The 22,728-nt window shown below is 39.2% G+C and overlaps 1 protein-coding gene across 1 annotated transcript in view; it reads right to left on the reverse strand.

Moving 5' to 3' along the window:
- LAMA4 (laminin subunit alpha 4) overlaps positions 1-22,728 on the reverse strand; it is a 141,320-nt gene that overhangs the window by 41,196 nt on the left and 77,396 nt on the right. The window contains exons 10-19 of the mRNA XM_006123223.5: positions 20,285-20,452; positions 18,815-19,008; positions 15,566-15,682; positions 13,618-13,766; positions 12,730-12,871; positions 8,978-9,074; positions 7,986-8,102; positions 4,418-4,603; positions 2,868-3,007; positions 59-232 (exon numbers count right to left, since the gene is read on the reverse strand). Coding sequence (XP_006123285.3) covers positions 59-232; positions 2,868-3,007; positions 4,418-4,603; positions 7,986-8,102; positions 8,978-9,074; positions 12,730-12,871; positions 13,618-13,766; positions 15,566-15,682; positions 18,815-19,008; positions 20,285-20,452 — 1,484 coding nt within the window. The remainder of the gene's footprint in view (positions 1-58; positions 233-2,867; positions 3,008-4,417; positions 4,604-7,985; positions 8,103-8,977; positions 9,075-12,729; positions 12,872-13,617; positions 13,767-15,565; positions 15,683-18,814; positions 19,009-20,284; positions 20,453-22,728) is intronic.

The following is a 22,728-nucleotide window of genomic DNA, read 5'->3' on the forward strand; positions in this document are numbered from 1 at the left end:
TACTCATTTTCATATGTCTTTTTTTACCAGAAGAAAATTAATGATATTATTCTCTTACATTTTTGTTTCCAAGATACAGAACAAATCTGTCTGAAGATGCTGCCAGCTGTGGGTGGTCTTTTGGAAGTTTCATATACAAGCTCATGGAGGTAAAAGCCTTCAAATCATCTAGGCTGGTCTTTGGATTGACTTCTACAGCTGATTGGCCTTCAAACTTCATAGAGACTTGAATCTGAAGAGGTAAACATACTAAGTTAGATACATTGTGTTTTGAGACACCGCTGTGGGGAAATTGGCAAATATACTCCCGCAACAGCTTTCTTGACTAATAAGAAGAATGGAATTGGCATTGATTGTACATTCATAATAACCCAAATCAAAGTAACACACTGTGAAAAGATAAAGGGAAACATACGGATGAAACGCTATGAGTTACTTTTTTACTTTCAGTGAAGCCCCTATTAAAAAATGCATATAATTATCTTTAACTGGGCTTCAGTGGGACTTAAGTACATGCTTCTGAACCTTGTTAATTCAGGGATGGCCAACTTTTGCATGTTTTTAAAAATTCTTTCCCAATAATTTATTTCCTTGCTTTGGAAATAGACTGAATTCTCCTCTCACTTTCACTGGTTTAAATGGGGAGCAACCCCACTGAAATTAATGGAGTTATACGGTATAAATGAGAGGCTAAACAGGCCAAGAGCATTCATCTGAAGATACCTTTAAACATATTTAAATCAATGTTTCTACATTTTGAAGAAAATTTGAAGAAAGTGTGTTTTAAAATGAATATATATTTAAGAAACAATCAAATATTATAGTCCCCATTGAGTTTTGGTTTTTGGACCAAATGTGGATAGCTCAGTGTAGATGTTCAGTGTTACAAGGTATACCAAGCCTTTGTGGTTTCCTGATGAATGTCCTACTGGTCCATCTGCAGATCTAGAATAAGTGACGTCTCACACTCAAGAAGGGTGCAGGCATCATTCTGTGTTATCAGCTCTCCTTGCTGAGAGGAGGGTCTCACATTCCGTGATTACAGTAGGTTACACGCACTTTGAGTGCCCATTGTATTCAGATGAATTACTATCATTTTTTCAGCTCCCTGCACCCTTTCAGGCATTCAGTTAGACTCTGTGGTCTACTGTAGCTTGGCCTAGTGGCCAGGTCACACAGTTCAAACCCCTTTCTGGGGTACAACAAACTTTGCCCTTCAGGACCAATCATAAAGCAAATGGTTTCTTCTCCTTCTGAGGTTTAATTCTTTCTCCAGAATTAAATCAGCAGGGTTCCTCCTGCACATGTTGCCTTGGCTAGAAAAGGAACCTGGCCTGGTTCCTTTGACTGTGACTTGGGTATAGTCTCTCCTCTTTCCACTAGCTTCCTCAGACATTGTTTTGCTAAACAGCAGCTCCATTTATGTCAGCCTGCTATGCCTTCATTTGCTTTTGCTGGTGCTCAGCCCTTCTAGCTGCTGCAGGACCAGATTTCAATGGTTCCCCAAATGTCTGGTCCTGCTCCAATGGCTGGTCTAATACTCACTGCACTTTTCCTCTTAGGAAAAGAGTCTAAAAATGAGGAATACAGAAACTTTCAAAAAAGGTTTTTTTTTTTTTAAAAGAACTGTATCTAGACTGCGGTTTCACTTTAGAAATACCGTTTTTCGAAAGACCGCTGCGATGTGATTATGCAAATTGAGTCCCCATTTCATATTAAATCCCCATTTCATTTGCACTTTCGATTTGCCTAACTTACATCCCTCTTTTGACAGAGGGACATAGATTAGACATACCCTTGGGCTATATCTAAGCTACACTGTCGGCAGAGAGATGTCGGCAGAGAGATGTAGATTAAGCACTTCGAAAGCGCAAATGAAGTGGGGATTTAAATATCCCATGCTTTATTTGCATAATCCCGTCATGGCGCTGTTTCAATGAAGTGCCATTTCGAAACTGAAACTGCGGTGAAACAAGGAGTACAGGATCAGTTGAAAAATCACCCCGCTGTCAGCAGAACCATGGCTATACCGTTGTTTCAGTTTCAAAATGGTGCTTGATTGAAAGACCGCCATGACAGGATTGTGCAAATGAAGCTCGGGATATTTAAATCTCCACTTTATTTGCACGTTCAAAGTGCCTAATCTACATCCCTCTGCTGACAGAGGGGCATAGTTTAGACACACCCTTAGAGAACTGTTTCCTGGGGCAGGGTGAACAGAGCAGTGATAAATCAGGTAGGAGGTCACAAAGATCTGGTATACCACATCACAGTCAGAATATTCCAACCCTGTATATATGTATTCATATACTGACTTCTCAGAGATCTTTCAAATACAACTGACTATATAATTTTCATTATCATTGTTGTTATAAGGTGTTTGCCAGCAAAATCTGCACACTTTTGCAGTTTCAATTAATGTCATCCTGGTATTAGTATAATACAGATTTTCTTATGGGAAAAAGAAGTTTTTAAGTGAAAACAAATATTGTGAACTCACAATGGTTGTCATTGAAATGATCACAGTTGCTGTTGCTTGTAATTAATTTTGGCAATTAAATAATAAACTAATAATAAATGCTATTTTTGCTTTAAAGGACTCTGCTACTGTGATCACCATTATTGTATTGTCTAATTAACATTATCACCATATTTATGATATTCTGCCATGAATGCTATATTAATTATTTGCCTGTAGCAACTTTAAGGATTTTAATTGCTACCACCGTACTGTGCTCACAAAGTTGTTAGGTAGAGATAACATAACATCAAGGTTCAGACCTGGAATCTAGCCCAGAGAAATGGAGTTAGTAAGATGCATTTGATCATTATCAGTAGTAACTGAATGTCTCAGCCAAGTGTTTTACCTTGCTTGCTACACTCCTAGTCTGAGCAATTAGCTCCCTGATCCGTTGAATGCTGGCAGAAATATTGTTTGCTGGCAACTTTTGGTCTACTGTACGCAATTTATCCAGGAGCTGAGGGATGACCTCTGTCAGATTCTTCACTGCAATTAGAAAAGAAACTAAGAACCCAGTTCCCCTATGTATAATCCCATGTTTGTATCAGTGGAATTCAATGTGCAATCCCTTCCCACATTCTAGCATTTGTTTGTGTCATCCACCTGTTGCTTCTTCTCTTAAGCAAAGATTCTGATCCATGTGGGTGTGCCTCTGCAACTGGATAGAGCCCTACTCATTTCATCAGGGCTCTTTGTAGGTGCAGGGTCTATCTGTACATGCGATAACATGCAGGGTCAGTGCTGAGCAGTATAAGATTTTTTTTGGTGCATCTAGGTGCTACTTTAGTATGAACACTAGCATCTTTGTACTCAAGTAACACCTTCTTTCAGAAGGCCCCACAGTGCTTTACAAACCTCAGTGAATTTAACCTCACAAGACACCTATGAGTTAGTTAAGTATTTCTCCCCATTTTCCAAGTAGGGAAATGGACACACAGAGTGAGTAAGATCCTGATACTCAAAAAGTATTGAGGCACCTATCTTCCACTGATTTTAATAGAGTTAGACACCTAAATACCTTTGAGAATCTGGGCCTAAGTGATTTGTCGAGAGCCCAATAGGAAGTCTGAGAAGACACTCCTGGCTAGAGCCAGTCAAAGGCTCTAATGGCAACCAACACAGAAGCAACTTCAGTAGATATAGTCTGACGCCAATGATGTCATGAGACTGCTTTCTGCTGTTTTACTTTGCACAGTTCCTTAAACTGCAGTTTCTTCTATTTCCCTTCTCTCCCTGACCTCCTAATCTCTTCACCTCAGCTTCTCTCCATCTGACCTCCCTCTTTCCATTTCTCTATGCCTTTTCCCTCTCCCTTTCCATGGTCCCTCTCCATTTCTTCTTTTGTCTTTCAGTTTAGCTGATCCCTTCCTTTGCCAGCAGCCTGTTACACGCCCCCTCCCGCCCCTCAAATAATGGAACTAATGTGATGATGCAATCCATCCCGTTGACCACTCTTCATGTACATTATATTTTTCCCCTATCCTTTGTCTTACTTGTTTATTTATACTGTAATCTCTTCAGGGAAGGGACTGTCCTATCGATGTCTGTTGTGCCACCATCACTGTTGCCACTACCATCATCACCACCATAATAATAATTGGTAACACATATTTACAAGTGGTACATTTTTCAAAAGGGCCTAAGTTCCATTTTCAAAAATGATTTAGGTTTGTAAGAGCCTAAAACCTGTTGACTTTCAGTTAGTTTAAATTTTTCGAGCAGGTGTTATCCAGTAGTTAAAGCTGACAGTTACATCATATGCTGTGAGGTGACAGGGAAAGCAACTCATTCCATATTTAATTGTGACATTTACATTTACAGTACTAGCTTTTGCAATGACTATCTTTTATAGTAACACCAAGTAGCGCTGGGCCTCAATGCCATGTTACATTATACCTGCATCACCAGCTGAGTCCACAGCTCTGTCATAAGCAACTGCATCATGCTCAAAGTTCTGAAGGTTCTCGGACCACTTCTTCAGATTCTTAGCCATTGGGGTAGTAGTCTGGGTTACTGCCATAGTAGCATCTACAGCTTCTTGAGTAAAGAGTTTAGACTGATCCAAACGTTGTCTAATATCACCTGTAATATGGAATCATAGAACTGGAAGGGACCTTGAGATGTTATCAGGGTCAGACCCTTTCACTTGTGGCAGGACCAAGCACCCTCTACATCACTCCAGACAGGTGTTTGTCTAATCTGCTCTTAAAACTTTCAATAATGAATATTCGCCAGCCTCCCTGGCAATTTATTCCAGTGTTTAACTACCCTGACAGTTAGGATGTTTTTTCTAATGTCCAACCTATACCTCCCTTGCTGCAGTTTAAACCCATTGCTTCTTGTCCTATCCACAGACATTAAAGAATAATTATCTTCCTCCTGCTTGTAACAACTTTTTATTTATTTGAAAACTGTTATCATGTCCCCTCTCAGTCTTTTCTTTTCTAGAATAAACAAGCCCAATTCTTTTAGTCTTCCCTCAGAGGTCATGTTTTTTTAGACCTTTAACAATTTTTTTTGTTGTTTGGATTTTTTCCAGTTTGTCCACCTCTTTCCTGAAATGTGGCACCCAAAACTGGACACAATGCTCCAGATGACACATAATCAGTGCCAGGTGGAGTGGAAGAAGTACTTCTCATTTCCTACTTACAACACTCCTATTAATACATCCCAGAATAATGTTTGCTTTTTTTGCAACAGCGCCACACTGTTGGCTCACACTTAGCTTGTGTTCCTCTATGCCCCTTTCCTAGGCTACTTCCCATTTTGTATGTCTGCAACTGGTTGTTTCTTCCTAAGTGGAATACTTTGCATTTTTCCTTATTGAATTTCATCCTATTGGCTTCTGACCATTATTCTGGTTTGTCCAGATCATTTGGAATTGTCATCTTATCTTCCAAAGCACTTGCAACCCTTCCAGTTTATTGTAAACTGCAAACTTTATAAGCATTCTCTCTATGCTATTTAAATAATTGATGAAGATACTGAAAAGAACTGGACCAAGAACTTATTGCTGCAGACCCCCACTCATTATGCCCTTTCAGCATGACTGTGAACCATTAATGATTACTCTGTGGGATCCAACCAGCTATACATAACCTTATAGTAGCTCCATCTGTGTTGTATTTCCCGAGTTTGTTAATGAGGAGGCCATGCAAGACTATATCAAGAACCTTACTAAAATTTAGATATACAACATCTACTACTTCTCCTCATCCACAAGGCTTGTTATCCTGTGAAAGAAAGCTATTGGGTTGGTCTGACATGATTTGTTCTTTACAAACCCATGCTAACTGTTTCGTATCACCTTATTACCTAGATGTTTCCAAATGTATTCCTTAATTGTTTGCTGTATTATCTTTCCTGGTACAGAAGTTAAGATGACTGGTCTGTACTTCCCTGGATTGTCCTTATTTTCTTTTCAATAGATGGGCACTATTTTTGCATTTTTCCAGGCTTCTGGAATCTTTCCCATCTTCCATGACTTTTCAAGGATGATAGTAATGGAGTACATATCTCCTCAGTCAACTCCATGAGTATTCTAGGATGCATTTCATCAGGCTCTGGTGTTTTGAAAACATTTAACTTGTCTAAGTAATTTTTAACTTGTTTTTTCCTATTTTAGCTTCTGATCCTACTCCATTTTCACTGGCATTCATTATGTTAGGCATCCAAATGCTACCTACCCTCTTGATCAAAATTGAAACAAAGTAGTCATTAAGCACCTCTGCCATTTCCACAATGTCTGTTATTGTTTTTCCCTCTGAACTGAGTAATGGCTCCACACTGTCTTTGGTCTTCCTCGTGCTTCTAATGTATTCGTAGAATGTTTTCTTCTTACCTTATATGCCACTAGCTAATTTTATCTTGTTTTGTTTCTAATTTTGTGCCTACATACTTGATAATGTGTTACTTCCTTTGTAATCTGATGGAGTTTCTACTTTTTATAGTACTTTTCTTTGACTTTTAGATCATTGAAAATCTTCTGGTTAAGCCAGTGTCATCTCTTGCCATCATTCCTATCTTTCTTATGCAGTGGAATCCTTTGCTCTTGTGCCCTTCATAATGTCTCTTTGAAAAACTACCAACTGTCTTCTTTTGTTTTTCCTGTGAGACTTGTTACTTACGGGATCTTACCTAATCACTCCCTGAGTTTGCTAATGTCTGCTGTTCTGAAATCCGTTATCTTTATTTTGCTGCTTTCCTTCCTACTACTATGTAGAATCATGAACTCTATCATTTCATGATCACTTACACCAAGCTGCCTTCCACTTTCAGATTCTCAACTAACTCTTCCTATTTATCAAAATCAAATCTAGAACAGACTCCCACCAGTAGCTTTCTCCAACTTCTGAAATAAAAAAAATGTTTCCAGTACATTCCAAGAACTTGTTGAATAATCTGTGCTCTGCTGTATTATTTTCTCAACGAATATCTGTGTAGTTGAAATCCCTCAGTACCACCACATCCTGTGCTTTGGATGATTTTGTTAGCTGTTTTTAAAAAAAGCCTCATCCACTTCTTCTTCTTAGTTATATGATGTGCAGTAGATCCCTACCATGACATCAAATTGTTTTTACCCCCTTTATCCTTACCCAAAAAATGTCAACACATTTGTTTTCTACTTCCATTTGCACCTCAGTCCAAGTGTACACATTTTAATATAAGCCAACACCTCCTCCCTTCCCTGCTGCCTATCCTTCCCAAGCATGTTGGGCCCTTCTGTAGCACAATTCCAGTCATGCATATTATTCTACCAAGTTTCTGTGATGCCAACTATGTCATAGTTGTGTTTATTTACTAACATTTTGAGTTCTTCATGCTTATTCCCCATACTTCTTGAATTAGCATACAGACATCAAAGAGACTGATTTGTTTTCCCCCAGAGGTGATAGGGGAAGGTGGAGCTTTGGCCATGTGTCCTGCCCCCAGCTCTGGAAAGGGCAGGACAAACCCACTTCTACCCCAGGCTCTGCCTCTCTGCCTCTCCCTGCCAGTGCTCTGCCTCCAGCCTGCTCTTGCTCGACCTAACCCAGCACTTGTTCCACCCCTCCCCGCCCCACCTCTTCCCCAGCCCAGGTGGCCTGGGAGATTATGCCAGCAACCAAAGGCTGCATTGACACCCCTACACTTACCAGCTGCAGTATCAGGGAAGGCACTGAATGGTGGATCTGGCTGTGCCACTCTGGGGTGGGAGCGGGAGCGGGTCTGCCACAGCATTCTCTGCATGTAGAAGCAGCATGGCCAGAAACTCCTTCCTTCACCTTCCCTGCTGCTGCTGTCAGCGAGTGTATGGGGAGGAGGGGTAGTGTGGCCTCCTGCTGCTGGCATGGCTCCTCAAGTTCCCCTGTGAATCTAAATTGTCTCCCTAAACCTGCACTCCCTGCCGCCACTGCCGATGAGTGCAGGGGGTGGTGGTCATAATTAGATAGTAATGCTAAAATGGATGTATTTATCTTACAACCTTGCTCTATCAATTGAATTTTGTCCATGGCTTTCTTCAAGCGACTTTTCAGAGCGTCCTTTCTGGCAATTGTTCCAGCAATACGGTGACTAGTGTCTGCCACAGTTAAATCATTACCTGTGAGGACAGAACAGAAGAAACAATTGAACTCTATGATTTCAAAGACAGCTTATAAAATTTTATCTTTAGTGTTACTATGGTGCACAAATATATTGCGGTGCATTTAACAAACAATAATTACTATAGCGTTTGCCCTGACTGAATTTAATATCATGCATTCTAGTGATGTTGGCTTCAGGTGATCTAAATTGCTAAGCAATCTTCCAGTTGATGATGCACATTCTCCTAGAAGATCCTTCTCAGGAGAATTTGAAAGCAGCTTCTCTATCTTCATTAAAGATCAATTCTCAAAGACAGCTTTGATAGCTGCTAACTTCCTGGGACAGGTGCTGATATATTACAATACAAACTTCAAGGTGAGTTTTTATGGAAAGTACAAGGCCTTGAAAAATAAAAACAGCAATTTCCATTGTTTTATAGAAGTTTCATTATTTTCAATGAGGAAAAGACCAGAGAATTTTAAATCTTATATTATTCCTAACTAGATTTGTAGGGCTCAATCCTACAAATGCATCCACTTATCCATACGGGTAAAGAAATGTATTGATCTCTATGAGACTACTCAGATGAGTAAAGTTACTTAAATGCATAAATGTTTGCAGGATGAGACTCTTAATCTTTTAATATGCCTATAAATGTGCCCACTGTAAATAAAAAAAACAAACAAACCCACCCCAAAAAACAACCTCTCATCAGCTTGGCACAATGCTAGCTACTCAATCTGTACATTTCCTTTTTTTAACACATTGGATTCTAACTTTGATCAATATATTATTCTGTTGCAGCAATGTGCTTCTGAAATCTCATTTCATGTATAGAACTATCGCATTACCGCCGAAGTAGCGAAACCAATAGGAAGGATATATATTTACTAGCATCTGCTGTCTCTTGTAGTTTCTTGGCTTGATTGAGGAGCCTTTCACTTTCATCTTTACGGTAAATGATCTGAGTATCAATTCCAACTACAGCCTACAAATTCATTTCAAAAAGAGAGTCAGAATCTGCTTGATGAAATGTATCTCTTTATTGTGTCTGCTGTTAGATGACATAATGTTTCACACAGCCACCAACTACAAAATTGCTGCTGTTCCATTTTCTCTGCTAAAGTAAAAGGTAGGTGATTGGATGAGAAAAAGCGACGAGGAGTCCAGTGGCTAATTATAGACTAACTGAAGTGTAGGAGCATAAGCTTTCGTGGGCAAAGACCCACTTGGTCAGATGCATGTAGTGGAAATTTCCAGAGGCAGGTATAAATATGCAGGCCAGGATTAGGCTGGAGATGACAAGGTGGATCCAATCAAGGAGGATGAGGCCCACTTCTAGCAGCTGATCTGGAGGTGTGAATTCCAAGAGAGCAGAAGCTGCTTTTGTAGTTAGCAAGCCATTCAGTCTTTGTTTAATCCAGAGTTGATTGTGTCAAACTTGAAGATGAACTGTAGCTCAGCAGTCTGGTCCTGAAGTTTTTTTGCTGCAGGATGGCTACTTTTAGATCTGCAATTGTGTGTCCAGGAAGATTGAAGTGTTCCCCTACAGGTTTTTGTATGTTGTCATTCCTAATCCTCTACATCCATGGTGGCTAGGATGGTGTTTTCTGGAAGATCACCTATGCATTGTAGTTTTCTCAGGAAATCCGTAGTGTCACGGAGGTAACTGGGAGTGCTGGTGGCGTAGGGTCTGAGTAGAGAGTCCACATAGCCAGTAGCAAGTAGCCATCCTGCAGCAAAAAAACTGGGGCTTCATCCTCCTTGATTGGATCCACCTTGTCATCTCCAGCCTGATCCTGGCCTGCATATTTATACCTGCCTCTGGAAATTTCCACTACATGCATCTGACAAAGTGGGTCTTTGCCCACGAAAGCTTATGCTCCTACACTTCAGTTAGTCTATAAGGTGCCACAGGACTCCTCGTCGCTTTTGCAGATTCAGACTAACATGGCTACCCCTCTGATGGATGAGAAAAATGGATCAAAAGCAAATTTTCTATAGGCTGCAACTGAAGTTTAAAGAAAAGTATTTCTTTCAGACAGACAAAATGAATAATAAATTCACAGTATAGCACAAATATAGTCAGGGGAGCCGACAGCCTTGCTGGGCCCCTGGGCGAGCTGAGAAGTGGCCTGGCTCTGCATTCCCAGGGCCTTGGGTGAAAGGGGTAGAGCTGGGATAGCCAACCATCAGCACTGCCTGGGTTATGGCACACTACCTGCCCAGGCCTTAAAGCTGCCCTGAGCGTGATTTAAAGGATCCAGGTGATTTAAATGCTCTTTTGAATCACTGGGCCTTAGGGTACTTGCTACCTTTGACTCCCCATGTCAGTGGGACTGAATATCATCTATATTAGGCAATTAGCAGGTGAGGCCCGTTGTTTACATAGATTACACTTATAGGAAAGTTGAAGAAATTAAATATATACAATAGAAATTTTTATGAATGTGCTTGTAAAAGGGAAGTAAAAGAACAGTTTTAAATCTATAGGATTTCAACTTCAAACATTATTCATTTTGTTGAATAATTACCATGGTAAATTTGAATCAGAAACTCATAAAGCTTCCATTAATCTTTCCATAACTAATTTGAATTAATGTCAAGGTTTGTAACAGTAAAAATTTTCCTTGGACTAAAACAACAGTTGAATAGGCATCTCGATTTTAATTTTGTAAGCAAATATTTTTATGAACTATAATCATAATAGTCATGACTATCTGGCACAAACAAACCAACCTACAAATTCACTCTTCAAAATATATAATAGACTAAGATGTGGCTCCCAACCAATAGTCATGCTATTCAGATTGTGGGGCACATCACTGAGAAGGAAGAAGTAGCCTCATCAGTTCCCCACTAGAGAGATCATCCCCTAGCAGGGAGGAAAAATGGAGCAAGCTATGGGATATATATAAGGTGCTCTTTGATTCTGGAACTTGCTTTCATTGAAGCCAATGACAAATGCTTCACTGGCTTCAATGGGAACAAAATTGGGTAAAAAAGGAGTGAGATCCAGAAGCTGACTCTTCTAAGATAAGGGAAAAGTTGCTTGTTTTTAGATGCAGGGTTTGGGGATCTGAATCATGAACTGCTTAGTCCCTCTCCCAAGTTAGGCTCTTCAGGCATGACACCTGTGGCAGTCTCTCCTCGGGGAGTTAATGACCAGAGGATGGAGTCCCTTGGAGGAGACTTAGGCAGTTAAGCTATTGTATCGAAGCTATTGTAAGTACTTCTGGGCAAGGACAGTGTCCTCCAAATGTTTTGTAAAGCACTATGCATACTTACAATGCTGTAAAATAACAAATAACAGTGTTAGAAAGTCTGAATCAAACATGGCATGAACAGGAATGGCAGCTCAGAAGTCATATCTAATTTTCAGTACATTCTTCCTTCTGTACAGCTTTTCTAGATGGGGCAAATGATGCCCATGGGCTTCTTATTGAAATCAGATACTGGATGTCTCATCGGGCCATCCCAGTGTAAAGCATGCACATTAAAAGCTAATCTACTTGCAATATCCTACACCCTATATTTCATATTGTCTTACACATAAGTAGTGCTTTACAATACACAGAATACCAAAGAGTTTACAAACTATTTGGGCCCAATTCAGTAATGATATGTAAGTTGATATAAGTTATAAAGTAAGGTGAACCCTATTTAAACATATACTTTCTTCTGGCTCTATGGAAGGCAAGTTACCCAACTTAGATACCTTTTCACATCTGTAGAGCAAGTAAACAATAATGTAGGAGTACTTAAGTGACTGTATGTGGATCAGTACTAGGGTAACAGGCAGATTCAGGAAAGTACTTTACCCTTGAAGCCAATGGGACATACACTCATGCTTAAGAGTTTTGCTTGTAAGAGAAGGCACTTAAGTATATGCTCACATCAAGCATATGCTCAGCCAACTTCGTCAAATTTGGTCTCAGTCTAATCAGCACCACCTTCTGCATTGCTTCTGACTTATCACTTCAACCCCTGCTAAAATGCAGCCTTGCTGGGGCAAAACCTGGCAGCTATTTAAGAGCGTACACCAACAATACACCACAGCTTAAGACAGGAAGTGAAGAACACCACTATAGCCTTTTGAAACTACAGAGGAAATTTGGAGTAGCAGAAGTAATTACAACCAGTTTGGAATCTGACGAGGCAACAGAGGAGAAAGCCCCTGTTCTTGTAAAATGGGGGTGGGTAACCTCTGGCCCATGGGGGTGGGTAACCTCTGGCCCATGGATGCAGTTTGATAGAATTACCCCCGGTGGGCCATCAGATGCTTGCAGCTCTCAGTGACTGTGGTTCATTGCTCCTGACCGGTGGGAGCTGCAGGAAGTGATGTCTCACCCTGCACCACTTCCCACAGCTCCCATTGGTTGGGAACGGACAACTGCAGCCACCGGGAGCAGTGACCAGCTGTATCTGCAGATGCTCAGGTAAACAAAGTGTCTAGCACCTGCCAGGGTCTAACCTTGGTGATCTGTATCCAAAGTTCACTTTCCTTGTTGTAAAAAGTGCTAGGTTGACAAATGACAAAGAGCTTGGTTTTAATTCACACCCAGGAGCCCAAAGTCTTAGACATTATGTTGCAGTCCCTGATTCATTGCAAAGTGGACATGAACATTATGAAAACTACTTACATCACTGACTCTGCGTGTTGTATTTAATGCCAGTAATGCAGTTTCATTAGCTTCATCAATATAAGTAGCAATATTTTCATAGACGTTTGAGGCATTTAATGCTTTTTTTACCAACCCATTTGTATCAACACTGTGTAAATTCCTGTTAGAAGCAGGGAAAAAAAGGAAAAACCCTCAATTTGTTTACATCTTTCTTGTAAAAATCATAATACACATGCACTTTGGGCATACTACTCTTACATCCATTCATTCCCACTGACTCCCATCTGATTACTGTGGGCTTGCTTAATGGACCAAGCCAGCCAGGGATACCTTTAATGTATGCAACTGGACCAATTCACCTTGACACCATCCATTTGGTATTTAAATTATTACAGGTATAATACATTCACTGAGTGAAAACTATAGCAGAGCCTCTCTCTTAATGTACCTGTAAGGCAATTTTTGTATGTAAACCATCTTATTCACATGAACATTTTATTCTTATCAACTATTTTTGCAATTCCCATTTACATCTACCAGTAGCATATTATTTCTTAGCCATCTATTTTTTTATTCCTCTGTTACTTTGGGATTATTAGGACATCATATAAATAAATCATATAAATAAAAAACAAAGGGAATTTAAAAAATATTTTTGGCATTTTTTTCCCCAATAGAAATGTTAAAAAAATGAACAAAATATTGACCAGTCTAGTTAAAAGACTTTTTTTCAGATAATTTTCTAATCCCTGGCACATATGACTTTGCAGTAATTTGTTTAATGTTTGTCTATAATCAGTATATGTAATATCACCTATCTCTTTGCTGCTTTGTTTGCCCCCTCTATCTATATGACAGGTAGACCTTAAAATTAGCGCAGTACAGTGTGCTGTAGTTAAAATTTACCAGTCCAATTCGTCAGCAAGTCTTTGAAGCTGCTGTGCATGTTCCATAGCCTGCTGCACCAAATCATCGTCAAATCGAGACAAATTGGCTAGTTTCTCTTGTAATCCCTTTTTAGCGCCATCTATTTCTGCATAGAACCCTGACACATTCTAAACAAAATGAAGAAGGATAGAAAGAAACTGAAAATAGTAACAAATTATCCTCTTAACTCTTTAACAGTGCAGAGTTTTTTTGATATATGGGGTAATATATATTTTAACTCATATATATTTTAATAAATGAATAGGAAGTAAAATGCACATGGGGTCAAGGTGACTGAATGAGAAGACTGTGAAGAATGAGAAAATAAGCCAAAATATCACCAACCCCAGAGAAGGAGAATTAATAGATACCTGGGACATCAACCCATCTTAGAGATGGTCTTATCTTCCATTATCTTTGCTATTATTAAAGCCACAATGATTAGCTGATTCACTTGAAATGGTGGCTTAATAGGTGGGATAGAAGATACAGACCATACTCCACTGAACTGCACTTACAGGGCTCACCCCATCTGGATCTACAACACAGAATGAGGGGAGGAGTGGGTTGGGCTTATACACCTCAGTTACAATCCCAGCAGATGACAATCACAGGCTTACTAAATCTTTTGCATATTTCTGGTTGCAGCTGTAGCCATAGGGAAGTCTTCCTGCTAGTCTAGTTCCTAGGGATTGACTCTTTTGGGATCTGCTAAGTTGAGGGCATATCCTGACCCGTTTTCTATAGACGGACACAATTTGGCCCACTCATGGGATTTATGTGGGAAAAACCTCATAGAGGTTTCTTTGAAAAAAAAAAAAGGACTTTCCCATGCCTCTTCTTAAATTAGAAAAATAATAATGGTTAAACGTGGGACTGCTGATAGGTAAGGCAGCAAGGACTCAGAAGACAGAAACTGTGACTACCAACAGTTCACATGAGTGGTTTTTTATAGTGTCTTCAGCTGAGGACAATGTAAAGTCTCTTTGCTCAGTCATAGCTCTTTTGGACAACAATACAAAATGCTTGTACAGAAGGTCAAACATAGATCTACAACCATCTTCTTTCCAATGTGCAACCTACCAACTTGTTGATCAACAATAAATTATAGTGGCCCCAGTGCACAAGACACAAGGATAGAACAGTATATGTTAAGAGCCTCTTCTAAAAGCAAATGAGCTGCTTGACACTCATGTTCATGCCACTTCTCTTTCTGCAACTTGTTGCTTTTATACTTACAATTAGGAGAGAAAAACAAACTAAACATCTATTGTATGAAATATCTGCTAGGTAATTGGCGTACAAATAGAGCCACATGTACATATTTCTGTTTCAGCTTTTCATTAAAAACAAAGTAAATAACTAACATGAAGAATAGCCACCAAAATTTTCACTTTGGTCAAAAGTTTCCATTTCTATAAAAATGAAAACTGATTTTTTGGTAAAATTCTTCAGTTTGTTTATCACTTCCATCAATGCTCTGCCATCGATTTACCTTACTTTTCTCATGTGGGGTAGAGAATAGGGTCAACTGGAGATCGATCTGTGTTCAGTTTGGTGGATCTTCTCTAGACCCACCAAAATGGCCACTAGTGCATTGTTCTCTACTCCCTTGACCCCAGCTATATAGTGGATACATAGCCTGAGAAATGCATGACAAAAGTTTAACTCTAATCTCTCCTTAACAGAGTGCTCTTAAAATAACATCATATTTATGTGGCAGTAATATTTCATTACAAAGATTTTGACTGTGGCACACAGAGGCAGATTATTGTTAAGTTTTATTGAAATATTTGTCACTACTTCAGCAATGCTATGTAGAAATTCCCCCCCAAGTTTGATGCTTTGAATACATGGCTGATGGTGGGTGTGAGGTGGGGTGGGGAGAAGTACAGTATTTAACCATATCTTACAATCAGTCATGTACCTTTATTGCATCACTTAATTTTGTGCTGAATTGTTGTGGCTCAACTAAAGTGTCTATGGCACTTAGCAGAATACTGTTCACATCATCAGTTTGCTCCTTCACCTTCTCCTGTTGCTGCTGCAGAAAAAAATAAATCCAAATTCAGAAGTATTTTGTGCATTGGTAAAATGTAGTGTTAATGTTCTCTGCTATTTTGTTAATATGAATTCTACAGATATATTGGTAAAACAAATCAGCTTTTTTTTCTCACTTTTCTCAAATTGCATATTATAATATGATTTTTCAGTCTGATTTGTCTTCATAGAGGACTAACACCTTTATTTACATAAAAATAATAATTTTATTACAATTTGAGCAATTATTGGAATGAGCCGTCCTTGCTACACCAGCAGACCAGTGTCCTAATAGTATAAGGACAAATAAAATATAGACTTTTCATAGCGACATGTAGACTAGCTTGGACTGGAAAGTTTTTTTCCTATGTACAAATTAGAGATCTGTTTTGCAAGACAATAATAAAACTAATGTGAACGTTCAATCTGGTACAACATTTGCTTTAATCGTGTAATGTAATGAAACTTCAAACAATGGTGAAATGGAAAGAACAATTATGACCACGTCCAACATACTTTAGGCTTCACTTCATGAATATGAGATGAGCTGCAGATCAGCTTCTGCACAGTCATTATAAAACAAAGGAAGAGAGAAACAAAGAAGATTCTGTACATAAGAATTCTAAGCTTTTCATAGAGCAATTCACAGAAACAGAATGCCTGATTTCATATTTAATTAATAAAAGAAAACACTGGTCCTTTGCTACATGTTATTTAGCAATAATGAAAGCCAGAAAGAAAGAATAAAATAATAATGTGATTCACTGCACCATTTTTCTGAACATTCATTTACAATAAATACTAATATGTGGTACTTCTTTTCTTATAACATTTCCCAAGTCCACCTGTTCCACTCAAACTCTTGGGGTGCATCTAGACTGGAAAGATTTTGCGCAAAAGCACCCACTTTTACGCAAAAACTTGCCAGCTGTCTACACTGGCTGCTTGAATTTGCGCAAGAGCACTGACTTTGTAATGTACAAAATCATTGCTTCTTGCGCAAATACTTTCATGCTCCCATTCAGGGATAAGCCCTCTTGCACAAGAATACTTGCGCAAGAGGGCCAGTGTAGACAGGCACCTTACTTTTTTGCACAAGTAAGCCCAATGGCTAAAATGGCCATCGGAGCTTTCTTGTGCAAAAGCGCATCTAGATTGGCACGGATGCTTTTGTGCAAAAGCACTTTTTGCGCAAAAGCATCCTTGCCAATCTAGATGCTCTTTTGCGGAAATACTTTTAATGGAAAAACTTTTCTGTTAAAAGTATTTCCGCAAAATAATGCCAGTCTAGATGTAGCCTTCGACTGGCCTTAGAAAACTCCCTTTTACCAAGAAATCTTCTGTTTTCTGGAGTTCCTGCATCTTACTTTGCCCATTTTATCCATTACCAAATGTTGTGATTTAAAATCTTCAACTATGGGTACTGTGACCAAGATATTGGCCAGTTTGGCTACCCATGTTGCTTTTCTTAACTTTCGCATCAAGTTCAAGTGGCCAGTATTGCTAACTCCAAGAGTTCAAAAAACATTAGTTGGAATAAATCACAATTAAAAAGTTCATCACATTGGCCTAAAAATCACAAGTTAAGTGCCCCCCTAACAAATCATGTTTTTTAGTTGCTATCTGTTTTTTGAACTCTTCTGTCCACTCCCCAGTACATGTATGACAATTACAGGGCAAGAATTCAATGCTAAACACTTTCAAACTGGATGCACAAATCTGTAGGCAATAGCTCCCTTTTGTGACTGCTCCCTGACTACTGCCTTTTCTGATGCCTACTTCCCAGAGACCTTGCTATTCCCTGACTCCCTACTGACAGCAATCTCCTCTCTCAAGTGTGTGACAAAGGGGGCTTTCCTTGGGATTTTATTTCATATTCCCCCTTCCTGGACTGTACGTGGTATATGTGTGTGTGAAAAATGGGGATTTGAGCCTGCAGCTGCCACCAAGATTGGTGGAAGGCAGTAGTGCTGAGACTGTTTTAAGGTGCTGTTGAGCACAGGGCGACTCTGCTACTGCAGACAGCAGCTGCCTTCACCTCTCATATGCCTCTCATGATCAAACTCTGAAATGACAGGTGGCTCTCACACACATTCCCAAGTGACCTGTTTGTTGTTATCATAAGATTGTGAGAGCCACACTCAAATGGGCCAAAGATCACAAGAAAATCATGAGTGCTGGTGACACGGAGGTTCTTGTCTCCACTCAAGACATTATTCCTGTTTCCACACTGTTTTTTGCACTTTGGTGATGCTGCTTTTTACATATCTGCATGCTCCAGATGGCCTCACTTTCTTTATTCAAATGTCTCTTTAAATAATGTACTATGTGTAGAATGTATTTAAAATAATTAAATTCCTACAGCTTAAAATGGGTATTTTAACCTGAATGCGTGTGTGTGGACACACCACTGCCTTCTAAAAACTGTTTCATTTTCTTATAGGACTTATAATGATAATACTTAAGGAAATTATTCTCTGGTTACAGTGAGGAGGACCTGTGCTTTTGAAACAGGGACATCTACACTGTGTCTTGATTACACCAATTAAATTCAGAGTAACCATGCTGTGCAACGAAAGGTGAGCCATGAAATCCTTGCCATGGATTTGTGGCACTATATCTTAGATATATTTAACCTGTCAAGCCTGTGTCTTGTTTAGCTCCCTGGGGGAGAGACCACGTCTTCATCTTTTGTAAGTTTGGATAGTAGCTGACTTTTATTAGCACTTACATTGTTTACATCTAGACTAAAAGTGCCAAATTCATGCTGCAGTATGATGGACCAATGTACATTTTTTACTGTGGTCCATGGAAGTTAGGGTCATATGAGGAAACAGAAGCACAAAAAGGAAGAGAACTTATCTAAAGTGACACACTTTTATCAACTTCAGAACTAGGAATAGAATCCAGATGTCCTGACTCCTATTTTTGTGTGAAATGCCTCTCGTGATCAACCCACATCAGCATCGACCCATAATACAGATACTTGCCCTTGACAGAAGAAGAAGAAAAGCTTGACTCTGTTGTTTCCATAGTTGTACATTTTTAGAATCCAGCATTTAAAAGGTTCTTGTTATCTGTCAGGGAAAATGTGTGGCTCAGATACACTTACAATATACATGTTGCTGCACAGTACCTCATTTTCTTCAAGTTTGGCCATGTTTTCCTTATTTATATCCTCACTTTGCCTGACATAGTCACGAGCCTGGTCCAGAGCCTCCTGTAAGTCTGACAGCTTCATGTTATAGTCACTGAGTTGGTCCAATACAATGGGAAACAGAGATCTGGTCTCATTATACCTCAGCTGCCACTCTTCTACCTGCCTTAGCACTGGAGAAGAGTCAGAGGTTATTGATTAATCTTTCCGAATTCCTTTGTTCTCTCTTTTCACAGCAAGATTTACAAATCAAGATATGTGTGACTTTCTAACAACACCAGGGTATGTTCTTTCTGATGGTGTTTATGTATACCAGCATCAGAACAACTTTATGACCTACACGGCTGTCTTGAATCAGGGAGCTAGTAAAAACACAGTTGCTAGCAGGGAACATGGGTACCGATGCATGACACTTAGCTAGATTAAGTTTCTAACTATTCTTCTGAATGGGAAAAATTATCTAACTAAAATTATTTAACTTCTTTATAATAAAAACATCAAATTACAATGATTTATTATAGAAACGATCAAGATTATTTTTATTTACTTAAAGTCTAGATAACTAGTTCATACACTGATTTTCTGCATCAAAGCATATTTATTGTCTTAACCTTTAAGGTGCAATATTCCCCAAATCACTTAGTTCAGGCTGGAAACAATATTGAGCTAACTGTGGATCTGATTCATTGCTGTGTCGCTCCAGTTTTTGTGAGTGAAATCAATGGAGTTATTGTGGCCAACGTTTGTATACTGCAGCTGGAGGTAAAATTCTGAGATGTAACATTCAGTAGATTTGATTAAGCTAGTGCACTAAAAATAGTAGTGTAACCATAGTAACCATGGGTAGTGGCACATGTTAATCAACCTAGTACACACCTATACACTTGGACGGGATCGTACTCAGTTGGCTGGCTCACGATACTATGGTAGATATTTTTTGCTTGTTTGTTTACCCCGAGCTAATTCATGTACACCTACTTGTGCTGTAAATCATTCATCCAATTGCAGTCTAGATATATCTGTAATGGTGAATCAGTCCCTGTAAATTTACATAGCTCTTAATCTGACAGATAATTGCTTACTCTAACTTTTCCCATTTTTTTCATGTTTGTTTTTCCTTTTTCAATCAGCAATCTTGGGAAAGTGATATAGTGGCATGTCTTAATCACCTTTAATCTCTTGTTCGAGCAGAGATTACTTAATCTACTGCAAACTCCACATAGAGACTTTTAATGGATTCACAGATTTCATGTGCTTGTCATGGTAGCATGTGTTCTCTTCAGGCATAGGCAGTTCAGCTGGTGAGTGACTAAGGTCAACATCTATGAGCTAATTCTCCATTTGGGTTCAGCATCACTCAATACCATACTCTGATTACATTTGGAACATTGCTACCCTGTTTCTTTCCACACGAATATACACATATATAGATGGAGATATAAAACTCACGCTCTTGTGCTGTCTCGGCCGCATTATCAGCAATCAGTTTCTGATTGGTGAAAGGCTTGCGATGCTGGATTTCCCTCAGCATCTTCTCTGCCAGGTTCAGCTTCTGGATGATATCTTCAGGGCTCAGCTCATGTTGGATTCCATAATATTTCATCTTGTTGCTGATTTCTGAGGACAAAGAAATATCTTGTAATTCCAACATGAAGGGAACTTTTTTGGAACCCTTTAATCCAGAAGGCTCTTGTTTGAATCCAGAGCAGGTTGATGGTGAGTGAAATGGGGACGATGCAGAGGAAAGCTGACACTGATGTTTACTGTTTATTAACTTCAACAATAATGTTTTATGAGATAGTCTATTTGCAACATGTTTTAGAGCATGTCACAAATGTTTCCCTGTGTCTACATATTCAAACACATTTGGTTTTTGTTTCCTGCTATACTATCTTTAGCAATCCACAAACTTCTATCACCACTCTCCTTAATATGTCAGAACGATTTGGTTGTACCTAACATAAATGATACTGGTCAATCAATGGCAATGTTTACATGTGCCAGTCCCATGTCCCTGATATCAGTAAATACCAAGCACAATGCCAGGGCATCTTATGTCTGTCAATGAGGGGAAATAACAAATGCTCCATAGAGGCAGAATAAAATGAGAGGCATATAAGAGAAGAGGATAAAAGAAGAAGAGAGGGAAAAAAAGAGAAAGAGAGGACAGATGGGAGAGACAATAAAAGGAGAAAAAAAAGAAATGGAAAAAGACAGAAGGAAAGTTGATAGGTGTTAGGTTTCCAAGACATAAGGGCTGTGTCTACACTGCACCCCTTTTCCGGAAAAGGGATGCAGATGAGAAAAGTCGGAATTGCAAATGAAGCGGGGGATTTAAATATCCCCCGCTTCATTTGTATAAACATGGCTGCCGCTTTTTTCCGGCTCGGGGCTTTGCCGGAAAAAAGCGCCAGTCTAGACGGGGATCTTTCGGAAAATAAAGCCTTTTCCGAAAGGTCCCTTATTCCTGATTTTAAGAGGAAAAGGGGTGCAGTGTAGACACAGCCATGGAGGGACATGGCAAGATAGGCATAGTAGGGTGGAATGCAGGGATTGTGGGCATGATGCTTCTTTGGGGCCACATTAAGCCTTGAGTTCCCTAGAGTGAGACACAATAACTGTTCAACAGTGCTCTGCAATACCATATAATAGGGAAAGAAATGAAAAAGATTAAAGCTCACTACACAAAGTAACTACTCAAGTAATTGAAACAGTAGTTGGTATATTCAAATAGTGGTGTTTGGAGATGATAATTAAGTTCTACTTAAATCCACCTCTTTTCAAAAGATGCCATGATAACGTCTACCCACATCTAGTGAGGACCTCAATTTATCTCATGTAAAGAAGGGCACTTCTTATCTTATAATACTGCCCCCCCAAATCTAAGGCATCCATTCAATACTAATATGGAGGGAAGAGTGCTCCCTATTGCATCATCTAATCCACTTTCTGTAGCATGGAGATTTTTCATAAATGTCCCCTCCCCAAGAACTGATCTATATTGACCCTGACTCGAAAAGGGATATTCAAAGGTCAGGTCAAATCAATGTTTACATATTGGCAGTTTCCCTTTTTGGTCAGTCAGAGCTCAAGTAATGTGAGCAATGTAACTACCCATTGCTGCAAGACAGATTTGGGGCCTTTATGACACATGGAAGCTTTCAAGTGTATTTCATTTGTCTTTTATTGCTTCTTGTAGATACAAAGTGAGAAGCTGCAGTTGGTTTAATCTCAGTTTTATGTGTCCATGTGATAGAAAGGTGCTATCAATATTCTGGCACAGAGATACTAATCTCTGACTAGAGTATCTTTCTTTAGAGAAATTGTGATTGGGAAGATGTTCATGGTTGTCATTTGTCCCTATTACTGATAAGAAAAATGCTTGAACATGCAAATAGTCCCTTCTCCCTAAATAAAAAAGTTATTTCTGTGTCTGGGAAGGTACAAAACAGCCTATTTTCTAGTTGTAAAGTGTGTATATTTTGGTATATCTGTGGGTGGTGAGAATATTATTATTGCTATAGGGATTACACAAAGATGGATTTTAGAAGTGCTGTCTGCATCTCTAGACACTCAGTGGACCAATGAGATGGAGTACAAGACATGAGGTGACAGCTTGTCACAACATTTTAATATGAAGAGTCCCCTCATCACACACTGTTAGTTTTGGAAGACCTTAAGCTTGTTATGTTCTTTGCTTGCTGTGAAATAGTATCACAATAACAGCTTATGACACCTGGCAGTAGTCAGTTTACAACGCTAAACTTTCATTCACCGAAGGCAATGTTTTCTTTCCAAGAAAGGAGAAGGAAAGACAAAATCTAAGCTCCTTTGAGGAAATGCAGGATCTATGTCCAAACTAAACTGAAAACTTCACAACCTGATGTCAATTG

Source organism: Pelodiscus sinensis, chromosome 3, assembly GCF_052426305.1.
Source record: "Pelodiscus sinensis isolate ZL-2025 chromosome 3, ASM5242630v1, whole genome shotgun sequence".
NCBI classification, from domain to species: domain Eukaryota; kingdom Metazoa; phylum Chordata; order Testudines; family Trionychidae; genus Pelodiscus; species Pelodiscus sinensis.